Below are 16,909 nucleotides of genomic sequence, written 5' to 3'. Positions count from 1 at the left end.
AAGTTGTCTTGGTAGTCCTCTGACTGATGTAAGTAAAACTAAGGGGCCTGAATATTGTCAGGATTGTGCTCAAGAATAAAACATATTTTAAATCCAGAGCCTGAAGAAACCAGTGCTTTCTCATATTTGTTGATGCTTCCTCCAGCTGGAAATTTTGACCTGATATCTAGTAGTTCTGTGGTCTTGCTTGCAATCTCGAATCCCCGACGAGCAATGACATGCCTTGATTTCACTAATTTGTACTGGCAGATCATGGCATTAATCAGGCAACATTAAGAATTTCCCTGCAGAAGGATGTTGCCATGGCTGGTACAGGTACATGTCATGCCAAAAAGATGAAGTGATGGGAGCACCTCACATTGTTCTGTTGGAGACTGGAGAAAAACCATAGTGAAAAAGGTGCGTCAAATCAAAAGCTGGCCTGGAAATATCCGGTATAATGCAGTATATACATCTTTTGAAAAGCACCTATGCTCCATCCAAATTTAAAGGAGTCATTGAGGGACTGGGAAAGGGAGAATTAGTCTGTGTCTGAACTAATTAGCCTAGACTTTTTTTTTTATAATCAGAGAGAAGTGAGAGTGCTGTATCTGAGCTGGTTTAAAGGCCTGCTTTTGTGTGATATGAGTCAAAGCCTAAAAGTACATGTTTCTCTGTCAGCTAGAAAGAAGTTTAGACAACTAGCTCAGGTGTGGACATAAGTTTGAATGAAGCCTACTCTGGAAAACCTTCCAGTCTTCAGTAGACTTTGGATCAGCCTTGGCTGAACTGTTGATCCATTTCTGTATTTGAGCACGTTCATTTTAATGGCCCTTTTCCACACTTAAATATATATGCTTAAATAAATACACTTAAAACTATCAAAAATTTTTGTTTGCTAGTATTTAGGAATGTGGCGCTACAATGTTATATGAAAAATTCTTGATTTCTGCAGCCATGAAGCTGTAATGATGAATTAAACTCATCAAGACCCCATTCAGCTGAGGACCATCAGATTCACTTCCCCTTTTGTACACGTGGAGTATTGGAATTCTTTGCAAAAGGCTGAGACTGGTGCAGAAATTTGACCTTTTGAAATGAGAGTCTTCCGAACAATGTTGCAGAGGTGTTTCTTTGCATCTGTATGGATTTCTGCGTAATGTTTATACTCATCCCTGAAATACACGTCTGTTCATTGTGGAGTATATGCACAATATATGCTTCTATATAGCACTGTATAGCATACACTGTAAGCAGTTTTTGTCTTCACAGAAAAGATGATGTGTGATAACCAGTTAGCAAGCCAGTTCCTTAGAGATTCACCATATGAATCTTTGAGTGACATGAAGTATGCTAGAGGCTTCTTAATATTTTACAAAAGCACAAAATGAAACAGGCCTTTTTCTGCGCCAAATTTGCAGTAGACTGCTGAAAAACTGTTTAGACAAGTACTCGTGTGTGGTAACAGTCCTTAGGCATTGAAATACATACTTCTGCAAATAACGATCTGGGTTTCACTGATAGCAAAGTTGCCATCTAGCTCCTGAAATGTTTCAGTTGGACTCCTGTGTCTTTTGGAAACAAGGTGATCCCAGTGCCAGCTGGGGATCTGGAACTGAATGTTGTGAGATTCAACATGTTGTAACAAACACTTTAGCGATCTGACATGAGAATGACAGTGATCAGATAGAGAAGGGTGAGTATTCTTCCATCATAGATGCCAGTGTCTTCCTAAGGCATGAACTGGCTTACAGCACAGCCTGCAACACCTCCCTTTCTGAAACTTCCACGTCATAGGCAATTGGTAGCTTTTATACCCCAGTCCTTTGCTGGACTATAATGCAGCTGCTGTTTGGTATGAAGTGATGTGACTCTGCCAGGCTATTACAGATCTCCTGTAGGTAAGGGAACCTTAGCCAGTAGGTATCTACATTTTCAGGTGCTGTCTATGCCCTTGTGCCTGGAAACAGGAAATGAAGATTCATATCGGAAAGAGAGGTGAGAAGTGTAATCCTGCATTTAATATGCTTTTTCTCCTGTCCCACAGAAACTGCCCTGACAGCAGGCACAATTACATCTCTCCCTTTCAGGATGGAAGGAGCACTCTCCTGTGCTTGTTTTCCTGGTCTGATTTCACCTTTCCTCTGGTAGTTCACCTTTTCTCTGCCTACACACTCTGATGTGTGGGTGTGCACAATGCCGTGCTTCCTGCTGGTCCCAGTGGTCTCTCCACTTGCACCATTCTGCTGGCCATCCTCAGCCACTTTCTCTTCTGCCTTCTCTTATGATATAATTAGCCTTTTTTGCTATTATGTTAACTGTACCGCAGCTCATTCCTGATCTGCAGAAGTCCCGCTCTGTCTAGTGCTACATTTCAAGTTGTTTCATATTACAGTTAAGGCAGTTTGCAATGTCAAAACAATTTTCTACCAATCTTCCCTCAACTTACTTCTCTGTTGGCACGGGCAAAATCTACAGTGGCCCTCGTCCTGTAACTCTGGTGTCCTTTTTGATGCCTTTTTCTCTCTGTTCTCTACTGCTTTGTCCCTCTGTTCATGTTGTTGGTAAATCTTGCCATATTTTCTCTGTAGAATTTCCCTCTGCTAACACCATCTTCTCTCTGCCTGACTGAGCTCACCACTCTCGCTCCTTCAGTGCCTTCACTGATGCCCAAGCTGAGAACAATAGCTTTAAAATTAATTTATATTTGCCTGGATCACATAATGGCCTCGCATCGGTCTATTTGCCTACTGAGACTCTGCCTGTAAAGTACTACTAATATGATGGACCTCATTGCAACATATTTTTTCTCCTAACTTAATAAAAACAGTATCCTAGTCTGTGAGACAGGAGCAGGTTGAATCCCTGGTTGATGCTTAATTTAGTAATTGGGAGGATGCAAAATGTGCTAGCAGGCAAATATTCCTCACAGGGAAAATGAAAATTACCACACCCTGCAAGTGATTTTTAAACAACAGACTGTGGTGTTTTTCCTAATCTGACTTGTCTGACATTTCAGTAATGTGATTAACTCTTCTTACTGCCTTTTGTCCACTCAGCCTCCACAGTTCAAGACAAAATGTGGTATTTTTCCTTGAGTATGCATATTAGAGATGATTCAGTTCTTTAAAATCACCATGTGACCGTGCAATGGCTGTGTGACAGTATTCTGTACTTACTGTGCTGTGCTGCTGTTTACACTGCTATGGTGAGCAGTGTTTTATTTGGATCATTTGAGAAACGGTGAGGAAATGGTTGCACATGTGTTTTGCTTAAGCAGTTTATCTTCCTAGTGCAGCTGGAGCTTTTATTTCACACACAAATGCACTAGTAAAACATCGGGCATGTTATTTTTCTAGTCTGTGAAGTAGCTGAGTATAGCAATAAGGGAACTGACGCTGTTTAGTAAGTATTTATGTTTCTTGCATGAATAGTGTCCTGAACAGATAGACCTTTTTGTCTGCCTTCCTGCTTGTCTGAGCCTAGTGCCGGTATTGGGGCATTTTATAATCTTTCCAATGACCTTATACTCCAGTAACGCCATGAAATAGGAAGATGCACTTACCTGCATTTTACAGTTGGAAAGCTGGGACACACAGGTATGCGGGGGCTATCTATACCATGTAACAGAAGTGCATAAACAATAGGTTGTCATTATGTTTGATGGACCCTTCAGGACAGCTACCTCCATTGATAAATAGAGATCAGCCTAGACTCTGAATTTAGGCACCTTGTTTAGAATCCTTAAGGTAGACATTCTGGCTTCCCTTGAACTTAGCGGGCTTCGCACAAGGTCCTGCAGGAAATCTAAGGACTGAACTAATAGAGCAGAGAGCCGTTAGAGGCGGTGTGGGTGTCGCACGCAGGGGTTAGATGGCAGGTTAGAGCCAGCGTCATCCTCGTCTGGGTGCAGATCTGGCAGCAGCGCTAGGGCTGTGTCTTCCCGCATGAGCACTGGAGCACTGCAACAGCTGGCAGATGGCTCTGGGGAGCAGGGGATAGTCGTGGAAGGCAGCACTGCTCCTGGGATAATCTCCAGCAGAAGCCACCAAAGGCACTAGCAAAGTGTTTGTAAGCAGGTCGGATGCCTGCTCTGATCAGAGCACACACGGCACGTTACCGACCTGAGAGCACAACTTGAGTCACAGCGGAGGGTAAAAAACAGAAGCCTTTTGGCATTCTAGCTTCTTTTGTGTAAAGTGACTATTTTAAATAAAATGCTGTGTTATGTGATGATGTACACTGTCCTTACTATCACATCTGGTCTTTGTAACACTGTTTAGTGGTGGCATAGCATCCTAAGGAGCTAAGAATGTTTCCCTTCTAGAGGTAGCAACAATTTCTTCTAGGCACTGGATCCAGTCTTAATTACTGTTTGTTCCTTGGTGAATGAGCACCATGTTTTTTTCTTTTAACAATTACCAGCAGAAGTAGTCTGTAGTGGAACTTAAGCTCTTCTGAGATGTAAGGCCAAAGACACACATGTAAACGATGTCAAGTAGGATGTTGATGAAAACATTCCTGCTCTTATTTATTGTAGCTGAGAGCAATATAGCCGAGTTCTTTGTCCTTTAATGGTGACTCATTTTGAGACTGTTTCTGTTAAAGTTCACAAATGTATTTGAGTATTTGTAGATTGCCGCTGTATGAGTAAGGCTGGCCAACTGTTGGTATTTTTTGTGACCAGATGGCGCTGCTTTTGTTCTGGCTTTTTAACCCCCTAATTCAAGTGTTTTATGAGCTGTTTGTACTCCCCACTCCACATAAACCTTTGCAGCTTGCACCACAGTTAACATAAAAATTAGTGTTAAGTTGGCTAACGACTTGAGTCCAGAGTTGGAAGTTAGACAAAGAATTGAAGTCGTCTTCTACTTCATGCATATCTGCACTTTGAATAGGAAAGCTGATTCTCGCTGTGCATTTTCACAATCATTGTGATTTATGTATTTCTGCTAATCAGGAATTAGCAGAAATACACTGTCAACTGCACACTGAGGGTGTAAATACACTACAGTCACCCAATAAAGAGCACTAGCCTTCCAAGACCAACCTTGAGACTTTCAGATGAAACAATTTAGATGTTTTCAATCTGAGTTAAAGAAGAATATTGTTACAAGCTACCCACTATCACATATTATGCATTTCAGCTGATTTGTTTATCCATTACCACAGTATAAGGCAACTTCACAATTTTGCTATGTTAATTCTCGCAGTATCCCTACAAGGTATTCACATGTTTCGGATCGGGAAGAAAGGAGCGATAATGTCTAATTTACCTGACCTGAAAAATCTGGGGTGATCCTGATGCCTGGATTACTGTTAACACCTTAGAGTAGGTTTTCTTAAGTGCTTAGAAGAGTCAAGTATCTAATTGCTTTTCAGAAGTATTTAATTTCAGTAGAAGTTCAGAGTTGAAGTTTCCAGGACTCATCTCTGTGAACCTGTTTTTTAATGCTATTTAAAATCTGGCTGCAATACTGCTCTGTTACAAGTGTTTTTCAGAATTTTACTGTAAGAGTGAATTCATGCCAGCCGACTTCAGAAACTCCCATCAGTTCAGCGAGTTACCCTGGGCTTTCTTCAGAGTCAGCAGAGAGAAATGGGTGCTTTTTGGATGTAATTTCTTCTGATCTCTTAATCATGCAGTTCAGAATACAGTGAAGTACCTATTTCTCTCCATTGACTGTAAAGTGAGGCTAGATAATTAGCTCAAAACATTGCCTTCTGTACTGTAGATGTTTGCATTTGGTTACCTGGGTCCAACCCTAAGTGATTCACCGAAGGTCACGTATAAAGTCTGTGGTAGGGCAAAAGATTGAACTCCAGTCTCCCAAATACTCGACTTACCTCCAACTCATGGACTTCCGTCTCTCCAGTAGGTTGTGACTGTACTTTAATCTCTGTGACTCCTCAAAGCTTTTCTTCACATTTGGTTTGTTTGATTTCAGCAAAGCCTCAAATGTAAAGACACCTACATTAGAGAGAAGAAAGAAAAAAATGTAGGAGAGGTGATAAAGAGAGTGTAATAGGTGTTCTCTTTGCAAAAACTCCTACGGAATTTAACAGGGACTGATTGTGTTGCGCTCCACAGAAATTGCTCCAAGGTTTTGTTTTCCACTAGGCTTTGACACGCTTAGTGGAATTCCGTATGAAAGATAACCACTTTTTATTCAAATTTGTGAAAAGTCTAGGAAAAATATCCCAATCGCTTTAAGGGCTCCTGTGTGCTATTATACACCACTGTAAGACTTTTGGGAAGGTAGGTGACTTCATGCTTAAAGACCAGAAGGAGATCTGGCACAAATTCCAGTGAATTCCCTATAGGTTCCGTATACTTCTCCACGGGGTCAGTAAGTCCAATTCACTGCTGCTAAAGCAAATATTAATTTCACAGTGAAGAGCAAAAATTGACCCGTTTACAGTGTGTATTGTTCAGTTTACATCTATCCAGACCAGGACAGAAGCCAGAACTTGGACTGTAAGCCATTTAGAATGGAAGATTTCTTTTCTGATTTTTATGCCAGCTGCTGGAGACTGGCTTGGGAGGAGGCAGATGAAAATGCTTTATACATATATATATGTCTATATGTATATATTTTATATATATAAAATGTGGCTACTTGTCCTCAAAGAAGTGAACACAGGTCAGCAATTCATTTCCTGTATTAGGCGGCATTTGAATGGCCTATTATGTTTTAACAAAAGTTGCTCTCTTGTTGCTTCAACCAGATTAGAACCTGTAAAACAGAGGTGAAAACCAGGCCTCATCATTATCGGACGTAACCGGTCCTGACTATTCCTGATGAACCATATTATTTTGGAATGTTGTATTGCCAGTGATACTTGGAAGTTAAATAGCTGTGATTTGGTTTCCTATTAGGTGATAACCTGCCAAATGGCAAGACCGATGACAAAACATAGTCTGTATCTCGAATATATGCTATAGACTAATAACGATTCTCTGGAACAGCACTACTTCTCTTCAGAGTTATGATTATTTCATATTTTCTCTTGTCACGTTTTCATTCATTTCCTCCTTGACCTCAGTCCAGAAATCATGCAGACCCAAAAGATCTGCAGAGTGGAGAGCCTGTGTAATTGTTCTTTCAAGATTGCACACATTTGAACTGGAAAATTACCCTCCTTTCCCGCAATGCCTGCATGCCAGTTCTGACAGTGTGCAAGTGGGGACATGGCCAGGCAAGGAATAAAGATCACAAATCTCTACCTGTCATAGTGATTTTGTGAAATGCTAATGATCTTTTACACTAGCACCACACCTTTCCTCCTACGTGATATGTTTGTATAAAATTGTCCTTTTCTAAAAAGTAGCTAGTTCTGGAGTGATCCCCTCCGGATGTTTCACACCGTTTCAGGAAGTCTTAGTGAGGGAAGAGTTCACGTATGGTTAAAATTACTATGCGTAGTGAAGACGGTCTCTGGATTTGAAGGTGAGCTTTGCTTCTCTCCTTCAGAAACTTGTTCAGGAGGGGCCAGAAAAGGCAGAAAAATAGGTTAAACCTCTCAATTTTCCAGTGTTTTTTCCATGGTATGTGGTGGGAGGCTGTGGATCGGGCAAGGTACGAGGAGCTTGCCTCATACAGCTGAAGAGGTAAGAACTACTCTTCAGGAAACCTTGTACTTTTAGGCTCCATGTATCCCATTCCCAGGTCTACAGCCTTACATTTTGTTGTCCTACTTAGACGTGTGACAGTGAGCCAGGAAGTATTTTGTAGTTGGAAGAGTTCTGTGTAGTTGCTCTTCAGCAGCCACTGAGCCCCTTTTTCCAGGGTCTGTGTGAGGAAATCTGAACTGAGAACAGCGCTATAGAGAGCAGCTGGCCTCCTGCTCTACCCCTGCTGGGTCTGGGAAGCACCGAAACAGATGCCTCTCTGTCATCTACGGTTGCAGGGTAAGAACTGAGTCTGTCTTCTCCCATGTCCCAAAGGGAAGGAGATCAAAAAAGGCTCCTCCATTCAAATCCTGCATTGCTTGTTTGTCTAAAACTTCTACTACGTCGGAGCGACAATGAGGGAATAAGTGAATAATGCAATATAGAATCAGGTCCTAAATAGATCTTTCTTGTATTAGGTGCAGCAATTCGCTCTCCGTTCCTCTTTTATCATGGATTCCAGTTCAGTGCTCTCCCTCCCCTAGTTTGTGCTGCTCTATCATGTGCTTTCTTCAGGCTGCCAAGAACTTCCATCTCACTTTTGTAACAGGAGGATGCTTTTTGTGCAAACATAAATATTTACAGAAGTTTACAGAAGGTTTAGCTTCATCAAGCCAAGCATTCCTGCTTATGCACTGTTGGGACAAGTCAGCAGGGAGCAAAAGTCTGGGCTGCTGTGCACAGCTGTTGCAAGACCAAGCCATGGAACGTTCATTTTGACTCTACCAAGTTCCCTGATCAGAACCATTTTGGAAGCTGGCTCATGGGTTTTTTTTTCCCAGAGTGAAATCCTCCACACTGAAATAGCTTCTTCATTGTGTGCAGAAGTCCACGCCCTTAGACTGCATTCAATGCCACAGAAAATATGGAAGGATTATCGCAAAGGGCGTTGGGTTAAGCGGGGTTGTAATTTAAGTCTCACTTTGCCTTTTTATTCAAGTTGGGGTGCTGCAGATATGATTTGGAAATGTTACATTCCCTCAGCGATTTGCTTTCTGTTCAGCCCGTATTCCAAGATGTCATTCTGAAAATTGCTTTAGTCCTTTTTACATTACTGAGTTTATTAAGGCCAAAAAACCTTTCCAGAAATTTTGCAGCCAACTTGTCCTTGTGGTCTACAATATCAGAAGGCTTGCTCCATGTGGGGTTAAATGACATTCCTTAGTCACTCTGAGCACAGTGCTGCCAACCTTTATCGTTTTTATGACGCCTCACTAGGCCAATAGCCCCACTGATTTCAGCTGTAGTGTTGACAGAGACAGGCATAATCTGTATTGCGGTTGACTCTTGACTCAGTTTAGTTGTTGTAATGCAAATTCCTAACGTGGATGTACAGCACTGCCTGAACTAGTGAAAAAACCTGTTTTAGAGAAGTCTCTTGAGATGCAACTTAGAGCAAAAACAGCTGGGAGAATCTGCCCACAGTCCTTGTGCTCAGATACCTTGGATTTGACAATACCTGAGAAAAAGGATTCCTTATAATGTACCACGTTCAGTCTTACTTTAACCCAGGGGGATTTAAGAAGACATAAATGATAGGGCAAAATCTGAGTAAGAATTTAAAAATGGAAACGTACAACTTGTTGTTTTCTCTAGTAAGGTAAAATAAACAAACAGAAGCCATTCCGGAATTCATGCGGCAAAGCAAGTAATAAGAATATAGAAATGTGTGTGAAGGAAATGGATGGCCTGGCCCTGATAGCCTTTGAAGTCTTCTGTGGGTTTTCCTCTCAGCATTGCTTTTCAGGCAAGAGCTAAACTAGTTGAATAACTCCAGACAAATATCAGTGACAATTTTCTAGCAGCCAGTTCTGTTATGAAAATCTGCAGAAGGCAACCAAACAGCTCAGGAATGCGCTAAGCAGGGTTAGGCTAATTAGCGTACCTTCATCTACTTTATTCCTTATGTCCTGTTAGAAGATTACGCTTTCCTATCTGAATGCTAATTACATCAAAAAACAAAAGTTCTTTTAGCATCTTTTCAGGAATATATTCTGTTTTGCAACTATAACTAATTAAGGTTGCTGCGATTTTTTTCTGAAGTATGTTCGAATACCAGGAGGAAGCTCAGTTGGGAGCGTTTGTAGTATTGTTGCTTTGCTTTTACTTCCAATTCCCATTCTTCCTACCTCTTTACTTAGTTCCAGAAAGTTACATTTCCTGAGCAGGTCTAACAAGACAACCCTCATTTTGGTGGTTCTATGAAAGTAGGACTAATTTTCAGCTTTGGCTGACTCATCGCTAGAGTTTATAACTAGCCCGACTTAAAATACCTCATCCCCCAGTGTCAGAGACCAAGAGATACAGCGCACTGGAGTCTGTTTCCTTAAAGGAACTCTTTCTGTGATCAATCTCAAGCACTGAAAGTTTTGCTTTTTACTCCAGTGGGAGGTGGATTTGTCATACCGGCTGAAATGCTAATCACCTCTTGGGCAGCTCACAAGTAACGGTGCTGTAGTGATGATTAGTAAAAAAAAGAGCAGTCTGGTATGCTCTTCTTCAGTGCTGCTTCACTTCCCCTTTCTAGTGAGGAGAGCACAGGAAATCCACAGGAAATTCTACCTTCCTAGAGCAATATCCTGCTTCCTCCTAAGAACACAGGGAGCTTGCAGCTTGACATGACTGTGGGTATTTTTGAACCAGGCAAATCGAAGGAGAATAATCTTTCATAGGAAGTGCCTCAAGCTTCATTGTTTGAGACGCTGAGAACTACAGTGGACAAAAACCAGCTGGCCTGATCAAGTGTTGGTGACATTGGAGCAGGAGGTTGGAGCAGATGACCTCCAGAAGCCCCTTTCTGACCAACCTTTTGTATGTTGCTATGAAATCAGGCAATCTAACGGGGTTCTTTCCGTCTTTAAAATCTATGCTTCTCTGCTAAACAGTAGGCTTTGTATTTCGTCCTGAGAATTTTTTAAAATAAACGTTTTCTGTGGTTTTAATCAAATATGCATATAATTAAAGTTGTTTTTATCGCAAATTATGAATTAATTATGCTGTTTTCTGGGAATACTCCCATTTTTTAAGCATTCTTCCAGCAAGCGGAATCATCACCTTAATGGTTATAATATGCTTGTAACTAAATCCCTTGAACTAAAGAGTTTATATTAATTTAATAACACAGGGGGAAATAGGCTTAAGATTGTAGGCATGTGACTCTGATGATTAATATGACTGATACTTTGAAACTCATTCATTGTTTAAACCTACAAATGTTACTGAAATGATTAGCATGATTCTGGCTTGAATAGTAACTAAACAGAAGGGAAAACGGTTTTGCCGTTCCCTTAAGAAGGTAAATCTTATCTACAGTGTTTGAGGACAAGATGTTAGTGAAAAAAAGAAGTAACTCTGAGGAAGATACCTGGTGTACGCGAAATCGGGGTTAGATTCTTTTTTGCAGAGATTTGTCCCCTGGATATACTGTGAAATTTGGACCCAACTCCTCTTTCTTCTGGTTCTAATGGATGGTCTTCACTCACTGTATTTCTGTGCCAACCAGTGATGGGTGAAATTGTAGAACGATGGCTGAGTGCTGTCAAGCCACCCTGACTTCAGAAAAAGTCATTCCGTTTTCTCATCATATATAAGTTTTTGGGGACGTTCACAGAGGTTGGCCTGCAGAAGCTAGTCCTCCCAAATTCTGTCTGCAGTCACTGGAGCGAGAACTGCTGAGCGTCTCAAGTCTGGCGTGAGGAGTAGAGGGTGACTTAGTGCAGGAGCCACTAGCCACTGAGCAACCCCTTAACAAGATTGCCGGTGATCCATTCAATCCAAATACTTGACTTGAGCTGTAGTGTGCGTATGTGTGTGTGGAGGGAGCAGCTTAGCTCAAATTATGTTTTTAACAATGTGTGAGGCACTTAGCTGCTTCCAGTTTTTGTAAAAACACATGTTCCTAAGTATGAAAGCTCGTTACTTCATAATTTACTGGAGCCTTTGATTATAGCAGCTAGGTAAGCCTTAGTTTCCTTAAGAAACAGAACTGATAATAAAGTATCAAATTTATATCAGCTTACTATTATTTCTCGAATAAAAATTTGAAGTAACCAATGTTTTTAAAATCAGAAAAACACTCTGTCTCCTGCAGGCAAGCCAGAAAAACAGAAGGGAGATCCTGGCAGGGTTATACACTTAGAAAACCTCTAAATCTGTCTCTGAAAGCTGCCCATCGGTTTCAAGCAGTTCCTTTCATGCAAATCACTTAGAGTAGAGAAATCAGGATCAGAAGAACTAGTTGCTCTCAGAGGATGATCATTTTTCAGGATTCTGGTAGCGTGCACAAAGTGCGGGGAGCTTTCCGAACCAAGGGGAGGATAGAGTCCCTGTTCCAAAAAACATGAGGGTAAAAAGATGAGGTAGGGAAGAGAGGGGATGAAACTGCGGTAAACAGAACAATCTGGGTAATGCTAGACATGTATCAGATGTGTCACTATAGCTGGTTCAAAATTATACCCATTTTTATGGAGAAGAGAAGAAATCAAATTTATTCTTGTTTAGAAAAATGAATGTGTTTTGGCCAAATGGCTTTGTGAAAGTGTTTTTATTTTAGGATGTTTTTTTCTTCCTCACATTCGTTTTTAAGAAGGAGAGGGAAACATTACATTTCCAGGTTTTATTGAGATTTTTTTCTTGGGGGGGAAAATGGAACTTATAACAAAAATTCCATTTAAAACTACTGCTTAGAAGATTTCAGCAGCTTCTCTTACATACAAGCATACTCAGACCTATTCCTTCAATATAAATGAGCAATTCTCTCAGATCTGGGAAACAAAGCTTTGGTTCTCAGAATCCCCATTTTAGTTGAACAGAAGCTAGAACAAGTAGTTTGGATTTTAAAAAGCTCATAATCAGATGAAGAGACACTACAGAAATAAAAAAAGACAGGTAAATAATATCTTCCCCTGCCACTGTGTCCTTGAAGAGTAGGTGCTTACCTTCAGGTATCCTTTCAACTCAGTGACTTTCTGGGTTGCTGCAAACTCTACACAGTCTCTCTGGGTCTCAGAGTCTCTGGGTCTCTCTCAGAGTGACCCAGTCACTCTGTTTTTAGAGGAACATGTGATAATAACACAAAACAAATGAATAAATGCCATATGTCACAGCTTGCAAGAAAAAAGTCCTGGTTCAGTTGGTATCTTTAAGGGATGTGCCTCTATTGGTAATGGAAATATTTCAGCAGAAGAAACTGGAAAATACAAAATGTTTAAAGCTAGTTCCTACAAACAAAAAAAGTGTGTGTCATTCTTTTTCTCCTTCTCACCACTGTCCTATCTAAATCTTTATTTTTGTTTTCTGTTTAGAAGGTTACTGGTAGTAATTTTCCATTCTTCCAGGTAAATGGGAAGAGACACTTTTAACGGTGTCCTTTCTTTATTGCCTGCTTATAAGAAGAATTGCTTCTTGAAACTAGGAGAGCTTCACTTTTGGACGTGAATTTAAATGATGCTTGCAGACAGACTGAGGAAATATGCGGAGAGAAGTGTGCTGGAGGCTCTGTAGTACGGATGTGGATACATTCCACTATTAGCAAGGTCTATGAGGAGCACAGCGAGCTCTGCACTGGCAGCAATGTGTTTCTGTGCTTCAGTTTATACAGTCCATCTAGTCTCATCTTGATGTTTGATAAACAGAAGCAATAGGCTTGGATGTCCTGACATTCCAGCCGTTGCCCTCCGCGACAATAACAGGCACACAGAATATTTGGAAAAGCGTTAGTTTCTATTTCACGAAGTTTCATATATGATTGTAACATCACAGAAGATGAGATTTTAAGAAGCAATACTTTTACTTAGGACAGCAGCTCTGATTTGGGTTATTTTGTTTTTTGTTTTTTTCTCTTTTGCAGGAAGAAGGAATCGTGAAGGAAATAGACATCAGTCATCATGTGAAGGAAGGTTTTGAAAAAGCAGATCCTTCTCAGTTTGAGCTGCTGAAAGTATTAGGACAAGGTTCATATGGAAAGGTAATTGTTTATGCTGTCTAATCACCTATGGCAATGTTGAAAACATCACATACTTTCTCTGAGGTCATTTACAGGGGTATCACTGTTTGTATTGTTCGTTTCATTGTAAAGGCAAATAAGCAAAACCAAACCACTTCTCTCTTTGTTTTAGAAAGACTTTTGCCTTTTACTCAATTCCTGCATGTAAAACAGTTTAGGAAGTAATACTTATGGCTCTGGACCTAGACTAATGAGCACCACTAAACATTAGGTTATCGCCATTTATTGAGTTAGATCCCCCACCTTTTTTCTAACCTGTCCGTCAGCAAGAGAGGTGCGTTACTGCTGCTTTGTTAGAAGACGTAAGTAGGAACATTCAGAGGTTTCAGGTTAGCTGCTGAAGGCAGATGGGATCCAAGGCACTTTTGAAAGTCCCAGACTTTGCTCTTCAGCTAATGCTCGGAGGCCCATACGCTCTGCAGAAGGGATCCTGGACTCAAGCCCCAGTGCTGAAGAGAGTAATAGCTGTGGTGAGACTATGGGAGGACTCCACCATTTCAGTTTCATTTTGCTACTAGCAAGTCTGCTACTAGCTCCCAGTGATGTTGGCCCTATCTTCTCAGTGCTTCAGCTTCCCCATCATTAACCCCACTTACAGATTAAGTTATAGTTACCTCACAGTGGTGTTGTGAGAACTACAGCTGTCTGACTGAGCCTTAGATGCAGTTTATAGCTGTAAGCTTTCATCAGTTAAGTAAGAGACAAACTGTTTTCATTTTCACATCGGTTTTGATGGCTACACAGACTGCTGTTTCCTCATACAGTTCCTTGCCGAATATGCCTCTGTGTGTGTGTGTACATCTATAAATATATAAATACATATATATATATATACATATATATGTAGCGTTTGTGTTAAAAACCTGCCTGTCTGTGTGACCACAAGCTGTTACAGAGAGACAACAGTATGAGTCGTAGGCTTGCTTTATTCCAAAGGCAATTCTACTTCAGCAGATACTTTCAGATTGAAATGAGAATAAGGAGGAAAGATGGAGAAAAAGGAAGAGGAATCAATTCAATCTTAAATTCTTTCCATGGTTTAACTAAATCAGGCTTTGCAACCTCTGGAAGGGTGACACTGTTGTGTGAACCTAATTTAAACCAGGCACGGAAGTCCTTGTCATTTTAAGTATATGATTTTCTGTTTTTCTTGATATTTCCCAGCCTTGAACAGTGGATCATTCTGGATAACTTGAGGAACTGACTTGTACCTAAAACCTGCTGAGGCAAACAGCACAAAGCTGAACACCATGAAAATAAATGAGGGCCTTCGGTTTTGTTCCTGAAAGAAGCTTTGTCTGGAGTATTTGTCAGCTTCCTGACTATTCCAGAATTACATTGTTAAGTAAATCTGTTAGAAGTTCCCTGAGATGAGGAATTCAGAAGAGTTGATATTCACTTTCAAGTTTTGATCTGGAGAATTGCATGAAGGAGCAATAATAGTGTTTGAGTTTCGGATAGTAAAGAAATACAAAAAATCGAATAGTTCAGAATGATGTTTCCTGTGTGTTTCAGTGCGAGAAGGAAAAGAAAAAGAGAAGGAAAACTCTTTTGCAAGAGCAGCAGAGGCAGACTAGCCCGTTTTCAGATTTTGTGCAATAAATATTTTAGAAACAGCTCACTGGCTGCCTTAGAGTGTACTGATATATCTCATTATTAATTGCCTGTGCTGGCTTTCTAACTTTAGACATTTTATAAGTGAAATGTCTGGTCTCTGCCACTGCCTTCCAAAAGAAGATCTAATTTCTAGGACACGCTCCACCCAGTTCAGTGGAGCGGCACATAAGGGATAGACTTTGTACCTCTCAGGAGTTGTGTGTGACTGCAAGTCAGTTTTAGTCCCTTACGTGAAACAAGTCAGTAAATTCTCCAGGACACAGAGGAGCAAAGTCTGGTCTATAGTTCGTATGCGGTCCACAACCAGCCAAATTTTCATCACCCCAGTATTTGAGCTGATGGCTCAAATAAGTCTCCTGGGTTACCAAGCTGTTGATTTTCAAGTTGTTCACCTGCAGCCTAAATCATTTCCTACAGGATTAAGGAAGATGGCTTTGTTGCCAAAGAGAGTGTGCTTGAACACTTTTGAAAGTCACAGAACTTGCTCAGCTTTTCTAGGTTGGGATTTGTGAAATATAGCCATTGCTCTAGCTAGGGGAGTTTTGCTAGTTCTGTTTACGCAGCCAGTTATTAATAATCTGAGGTGTGCTTGCATACGTGTCCAGCTAAAAATATGAAAATCATGCTTAGCCACATGTCTGTGGTATCCTGGCCAACTGGTATAATTTAACTAATGTAAACAGTCAAATAAGCACTCTAGGACCACTTGAAAGTTTCAAGAATGATATGACTCTTCCTTTAAGAAGAATCAGAAGGACAGTATCATTTCGCAGTACGATGCATTTTCCTTTGTTCTCTTTCCTTTCTGGTTTGATAATTACTTTGATGTCCTCTAAAACGGCACACAGTGTTCTTGACTCATCTGTTTTGGAGGGAATGCAGACCAAATGCCCTATCCCGTGCTACAGGGAACAGCTGACAAGTGACTAGGAACACAAATTGATGATTTTGCTTATGACAGCCGTAGGGGTATTACAAGCTTTGCACGATTACATGGCAGATAACATACTTTTTCTCCTCAGTACTTCTAGAACTACAGCCTAATACTTCTGCAAGTGCCGCATGCTGTGCTGCTCAATGTGCAATGCATCTTAAAAGCATTACTTAAGTTTGAGGGGTGTTTGGATTTTTTTTTTTTGATAAAGATCTCATAACTATTTTTACAGAAGTATGAACAAGCTGAAAATACAGTGTTTGAATAACCTTACTTTGTGACTTTCTCTTCCCTTTCGAAGAAATAAGAAAATTAGATATTTTGTTTGGACTAAGTGGAAAAGCAGCCCAATATTTCTCTGTGTATAGCTGAATTTTTAAATGAATTGACTTCCTGTTAATACTGGGGCAGCTGAGCTCACTTTATCATGAATGTTAATAGGAAACACTTCAGAAAGTCTTATATGTGCCTGTTGCATGCAGATTTCATAATTTGTTCCTACAGTTGTGAGTACCAGAGGTACTTGTATGTTAGTCAAACTAGGAAACAGGAGATGGACCAAGCAATATATATTTGCAGTCCCAGCTAGGCAAGACAGCTCAGCTGAAGAACTGGGAAGCTCTCATATGCACAGGAAACATCCTGAGAACAATTCATAGTTTAACAGTCTTAACAAATTGGATCAGATCATAGTGTAGAAGTG

General features: G+C 40.5%; 1 protein-coding gene across 4 annotated transcripts in view; it reads left to right on the top strand.

Annotated features, from left to right (window-relative positions):
* Positions 1-16,909, top strand: part of RPS6KA2 (ribosomal protein S6 kinase A2) — a 329,479-nt gene that overhangs the window by 197,978 nt on the left and 114,592 nt on the right. For all 4 annotated transcript variants that reach the window (XM_068938966.1, XM_068938969.1, XM_068938968.1 and 1 more), the window contains one exon: positions 13,500-13,616. In XM_068938966.1, the coding sequence (XP_068795067.1) occupies positions 13,500-13,616 (117 nt within the window). The remainder of the gene's footprint in view (positions 1-13,499; positions 13,617-16,909) is intronic.

Source organism: Struthio camelus, chromosome 3 (genome assembly GCF_040807025.1).
Source record: "Struthio camelus isolate bStrCam1 chromosome 3, bStrCam1.hap1, whole genome shotgun sequence".
Taxonomy (NCBI): Eukaryota; Metazoa; Chordata; class Aves; order Struthioniformes; family Struthionidae; genus Struthio; species Struthio camelus.
This window is presented reverse-complemented; position numbering and strand designations above follow the sequence as displayed.